Source organism: Venturia canescens, chromosome 4 (genome assembly GCF_019457755.1).
Source record: "Venturia canescens isolate UGA chromosome 4, ASM1945775v1, whole genome shotgun sequence".
NCBI classification, from domain to species: Eukaryota; Metazoa; Arthropoda; class Insecta; order Hymenoptera; family Ichneumonidae; genus Venturia; species Venturia canescens.
This window is the reverse complement of record NC_057424.1, coordinates 982130-987837: the sequence shown is the minus strand read 5'-3', so window position 1 is coordinate 987837 and position 5708 is coordinate 982130. Positions and strand designations below refer to the sequence as shown.

At 52.3% G+C, this 5708-nt stretch overlaps 1 protein-coding gene across 1 annotated transcript; it reads right to left on the bottom strand.

Annotated features, from left to right (window-relative positions):
- Positions 1 to 1042: 1042 nt before the first annotated feature.
- LOC122408895 (uncharacterized) lies at positions 1043 to 5178 on the bottom strand. Its single transcript, XM_043415989.1, has 3 exons — positions 5098 to 5178; positions 2410 to 4824; positions 1043 to 1144 (listed from the first exon to the last, which is right to left on the bottom strand). Exons 1-3 carry the CDS (start codon positions 5176 to 5178, stop codon positions 1043 to 1045), a joined length of 2598 nt encoding a protein of 865 aa, XP_043271924.1.
- Between the last annotated feature and the right edge of the window lie 530 nt (positions 5179 to 5708).

Sequence of the window (5708 nt, the reverse complement as noted above, 5' to 3'; positions counted from 1 at the left end):
TTGTGATAACCAGTCGCGGTTCACCCTCCGCGTCAATTAGCGTTGTGTCCGTCACCACCGGTCTTCCAACCCCGGCAACCGTCACCGAATCGGGCGAGCTTTCGGACGTGTCGACAGACTCCGCACCGTCAACACCTGGCGGATCCACCTACGTGGTACGCCACATCTCTTTCACGAATTTTCCAAAGAACGCACCGGTCGCGGTGGTAAGCCCGACCCCTCGCCCCGCCGTCGCCTCTACAGCTGAACCGCCTACACCACCGGCACCGATCGTACCTGCAGGCGTCGAGACGGTAACCCTCGACTAGGGGTGAGTAAAATAACGGTATTCCCCCCCCTTTTTTTTACTTTTTTTCTCTTTCATTTTACTCGTTCGTTCCCCGAATCACCTACGATTATTTCGCGTACACGGGTTCTTCTCCCAAGAGGGAAGATCTCCCCCTCTTAAAGGTAAGGATCCAACATAGACTTACACGTCGGTTCCCCGTGTTCTTCTCCGATAAATCCGGGAATTCAACCACCCGACGTAACAGGTTCATAATTTCACAGCAAGTGCGACACAATGCGAATAGTAGACGGTTATGCATGCGTACTGGTAAAACAGGGTGATAAAGATTCCTCGGTGGTAGTACAGTGCATTTCACGATACCCTCAACTCTAGAGAGATCTGTATTATGCGGAACCTTACACTCATCGCCGACATATACTTTTGGATGCCCTACAGGGTACTTTCCAAATTTACAAATATACGGGTAAAGGGAGCAGACGTCAACATAACGTATTTGCTCCATATCGTTTGCGTCATATAGTGTTACCATATTCTCTGTACGGCCACCAAAAAAAGCATCGCGGGGGTCTAGGGGGTCTGTTCTAACCAAAGGGTGGTTACATAGAAAAGAGCTCATTCGCGTGTTTTCTTTTATCATTTGATCATACTCGCATTCCCAAATTTCTTTCAAGTTATGATTACCCGAAAGGATTCGATTACGTATGATGACTGTTTTCTCAAAGCGTTCATGCATAGACAAACCATCGCTTTGTTTCAGATCTCTGTTTGTGGGGTAACAGCGCAAACAACCGTGCCAATAACATCCATGAAACTGTAACACATGTGATATACCGTTAGTTTCGTAGTACCCATCAACTAATAAGTTTTGAGGTAGTTTAAATTCACGACCTCTACACGCGTGTACTATAGGGTGTCCGAGAACATGCTCCATCCAAACTAGCCATGCAATTGCTTTTTTTGACTGATTATGAGCCCATCTATAACCGCCTGTTGGTATAATACTGTTTTTGCAAGGAGTCTGGTGTAGGTGGTAAACGAATAATAAGTACGCCGGTGGTGCGAGAAAAATAGTGAGGAATTTATTGTTCCGCTGTTCTATGTTAAAGTACAGTATTTGCCCGACAATTAGTGCGATTAAGCCCGATGATGAAAATGGCGAGTAGACCCGGTGTTCGTCGAGCACGTGCGAGACGAACAAGATGGACGACCGAAGCGTGCTCGTGAGAAAGAACCCGATGACTTTTAGAGATATACCGTTAAAATGAGTCCGAGAGAATGTTCCGTTAAATGCGCAGAGTCCGTGTAATGATTTGAACCGAAAATGAATAAGAGAACCCGAATTTGATACCGAAAACTGGTGAGAAGGTGAGATGCAGTGATTAGCCGTATTGCACGCTTCAGCGACCGGATCAAGACTGCGGCATCAATCATGGAGATCGATGATGAAGCCCCGCGCACATGCGCGGTGTGCTTCCCCGGTCCCGTGCTAATTACTGCCCAGGAGGTGGCGACGCCCCCCGTGAGCGCGTGAAACGAGCACCCGGCTGCTCTAATTGCACGCGCCCAAAATGTCCGAACCCGCGAACTGGCGACGCCAGCGGCGGAGCGCGAGAGCCCGGCCCGAATTCTCTCGCGCTACCGTCGAGGCCTCGCTCAATCCTGAACAAATACCTATCGTGTTATCTTTCAAAAAGTTTTTACGATAAATACGAAAACAAGCTGATGCTATCGTTGTACTTTCATCAAAAGGGCACACACGGCCGCTCGTCATAAACATATCACGAAAAACCATACAAGCGCGTCTCAGTATCGTTACATCGTCCCGACAATAGTTAACTATTTCCTTTGCAAAGTCAAAAATATAGCCGTTTTCTTTTGATTGCCGATACCACGTCATAAGCTTTTGCGAAACAAACGAAAATGCACAACCAGCCTTTGTGACATTTGCTCCCACGCCCGCGCCAGCTTTTGAGTGAAACTGGCCCCGCGTAGTCGACCCCCGAGAAGAGAAACGGCCTTGCCGGCGTAACCCGTGAGATTGGCAACTGACCCATTAGTTGCTGTGCCTTGAGCGCCCGGAAGCGCGCGCACCGCACGCAACGCAAAATGTATGAGCGTACTGGCCCACGCCCGCCGATGATCCAGCAGCTCTGCCGTAGATAAGCCAAAGTGAGTTGAGTCTCGCCGTGGAGAGTGCGCTCGTGGGCATCAGCGATGAGAAGTGCCGTAAGTGGTGAGTCCCGAGGGAGAATGACTGAGTGCTTGCAATCAGGTTGTAAGGCTGAGTGCTTCAGCCGTCCTCCCACCCTGAGAATGCCTTGATGATCTATGAAGCCCGTTAATCGCGTGATCGGATGCGATTTCGGGAGAGTGTAGCCCGATGTGAGTGTTTTAAGCTCTGAAGTGAAGTATGCTCCCTGAATGGCTTTCACCCAATAAAGCCGTGAGTTCTCCAGGTCTCCCGGTGTGATGTTGGCTGAACCCGATGTACCGTCGCCCGCTCTTTTCAGGTTTGTAATCACCTTGAAGAGCCATGAGGTGATTCGCAACAACCGTGTGAGAGATGAGTATTTCAAGATGAGATCGTAAACCGGTGAGGGTGATGTTGCGAGTGAGAGTGTAAGACCTGGCCGCTCTTCGAGCGCCGCTGCGTCCCCCGTCCCGATGCGATGAGTTGGCCAATGGAATGAGTCTTTGGCTAACCAGTGAGGCCCGTCCCACCATGATGAATGTCGCGCGAGTTGTGAGATGGTTAGCCCCCGTGATGCGCAATCCGCTGGATTGTCCCGACCCGGTGTGAATCTCCATTGGGCCCGTGGCACGAGCTCCTGTGCCAGTGATACCCGATTCCGAACAAAATCCTTCCACCGTGAAGGATGAGAAGTGACCCAAGTGAGCGTTACCATTGAGTCCGTCCATAGGTATACCCGTGAGTCATCAAGGCCCAGCACGTTTTGCACGTGGTGTGTGAGTTTAGCAAGCAGCACCGCTGCTGCGAGCTCCAACCGAGGAATTGTGAGCCGTTTGATCGGTGCGACCTTAGTCTTAGCGCAGACTAGTGAGACCGTTGTTTGATTACCCGCGCCCGAAACCCGAACGTACACAGCTGCGCCCATTGCTAGTTGAGATGCATCCGAAAACCCGTGTAGTTCGACCGATGTACCCGTCGCGATGTTGAGCCACCGCGGTACCGAAACCGTCCCGAGATGCGATAGTTCCTGCCGAAACGCGACCCAAGAGTTGCGAACTTCCGTTGACACAAGGTCATCCCAATTTAACTTTTCTAACCAAAGCCTTTGTAAGAGAACTTTGGCCCGAATCGTTACCGGTGAGAGAAAACCCAATGGATCGTATAATTGTGCGATCTCCGAGAGAATGATGCGTTTCGTGATCCCGTCCCCGGCTGTGTACTTGTGAACCGTGAATTTGAACACGTCCGTGTGAGGAAGCCATGCGAGACCAAGGACTTTTGTCTCCCATTCTTCAAATACCCGAGCGTTTTCCGTTGATGAGGTCGCTCCGACCGCCGTGAGAAGCTCCGGATGATTGCTCTGCCACTTGGCCAGAGGAAAGCAGCCCGCTGTACAAATCCCGATGAGTTGCTCCGCTTGCGTGATGAGATCTGCGAGCTGGTCAGCACCGCCGTAAATATCGTCCACATATCGCCCCTTTGTAAGAGGGGCGACAGCTTCGGGATATTTCCCGCCCTCGTCTGTAACCAGTTGATCCAGGGCCCGTCCCGCGAGAAATGGTGCTGACCGAGTACCGTAAGTGACCGTGGTGAGATGGAATGAAACGACCCGCCCGCCCTCGTCCACCCATAAAATGCGTTGTAAGTCCCAATCACTTTCGTGAACCCGAATTTGCCGGAACATCTTAACGATGTCGGTCGCGAAGACGAAACGGTGTCGTCTGACCCACAAGAGAACGTCCGAAATATCTCGCTGCAGTTTCGCGCCCGTGTGCAGAATGTCGTTAAGCGAAATTCCCGAATCTGTATTGCACGACCCGTTGAATACAACACGTAACTTTGTGGTAAGCACCCCGTGGTGCGGCAAGTAGTAAATGGGCCCGAGCGGGGCGTGATTGCCCGAGACTCGAGTCATGTGCCCCAATGATTCGTATTCCCCGAGAAACGTGTCGTAGAGGCCCTTGTAGCTTGAATCCCGATTGAGTTTGCATTGTAGTCGATGGAGACAGGAAGAAGCTGTGTGAAAAGACCCGCCCAATGTCCCCGATGCGGATTTAACCGGCAATCTGACGACGTACCGCCCGTCTGAGTTCCGTTTGTGTGTCGTCAAGAAATGAGTCTCACATTCCTGCTCGTCAGGAGTGAGGTGCGATTCGCCCGAGCCCGAGACTTCTTCCTGTACCCAAAACTGTGTGAGGAGATCCTGAAGCTCCTGATACCCGTGATCCACTGCAGCGTGATGAACCAACCCGGCTGACTGTTGAGAAGAGTCCATAGGACCGAGAACGATCCACCCGAAAACCGTATTCTGTGCAATCGGTGTGCCGTGAGGCCCCCGCTTGATCTGCTCCCGAATGAGTTGCCCATAGATGTCAGCCCCGAGAATTAAATCGATGGACCCTGGTGAGAGAAATTCCGGGTCTGCAAGTGGAAGACCTTGCAGATGAGAAAGTGAGATGTTAGGAGGTGTAAATGAAGGGAGAGTAGGCATTAACTTTGACAAAATGTGAGCTTTTATTGAGACAATGTCCGATGAGTGCATAGACCGAAGCTTTACGCTAACCACCCCGCGCGTGTGGCCCGAATGCGTCCCGCCAATCCCGATGATCGGTATTACCGATGCTTCCCGGTGAAGCTTGAGTTGCTGCACGAGAGAAGCAGTGATGAATGTGATCTCCGCGCCCGTGTCGATCAACATTCGTACCCGGTGAGAAGCCCCGTGTGGTGTGATGAGGTTAGCTTGACCCGTTGCGAGAAGAACTGCCGGCCTGGCAGCTCCCGAGGCGGACAAAGTTAATGCCCCGTTGTCTCATGCGGAGCTTGATGAGGATGGTCCCGCCGTAGAGGCTCCCGATGCCTCGCCCGACTTGACCGAACGTGATGGTGCAGGAGTGCTCCCGTCCCGACTCCACCCGACGTGGATCATGGTGTGATGCTTCCGTTCGCACTCCTTGCACTTCGTCGTCGCCTGGCACGACGACACGTTGTGCCGACCCAAGCAATTAAAGCACAGCCGCAAGGACTGCACCTTTTCCCGCCGATGCTCGTTGGTGAGCTCCCGAAATTTGGGGCAGGCGACGATGAAGTGCGCCTGCTGGCAGAGCGAGCATGATTGCTGGCTCCCCGTTGTTGCCGCATGAGCCCTTGCTGACGGCCTTGAGGATGTACCCGGTGCTGATTTGCCCGATCCCGTGTTGCTTCCGCTCCGAGAGTGAGGAGGACCCGTGG

What these genes read in the sequence shown, in the direction of transcription:
- LOC122408895 (XM_043415989.1), bottom strand. Translation starts at nt 5,178, where the DNA reads ATGTTGATCGACACGGGCGCGGAGATCACATTCATCACTGCTTCTCTC. An exon ending in AGCTTCACCGGGAAGCATCG is followed by an intron (nt 4,825 to 5,097) that starts GTAATACCGATC and finishes ATTCGGGAGCAG; the next exon opens with ATCAAGCGGGGGCCTCACGG. An exon ending in TCATCGGCGGGCGTGGGCCA is followed by an intron (nt 1,145 to 2,409) that starts GTACGCTCATAC and finishes AAAACTTATTAG; the next exon opens with TTGATGGGTACTACGAAACT.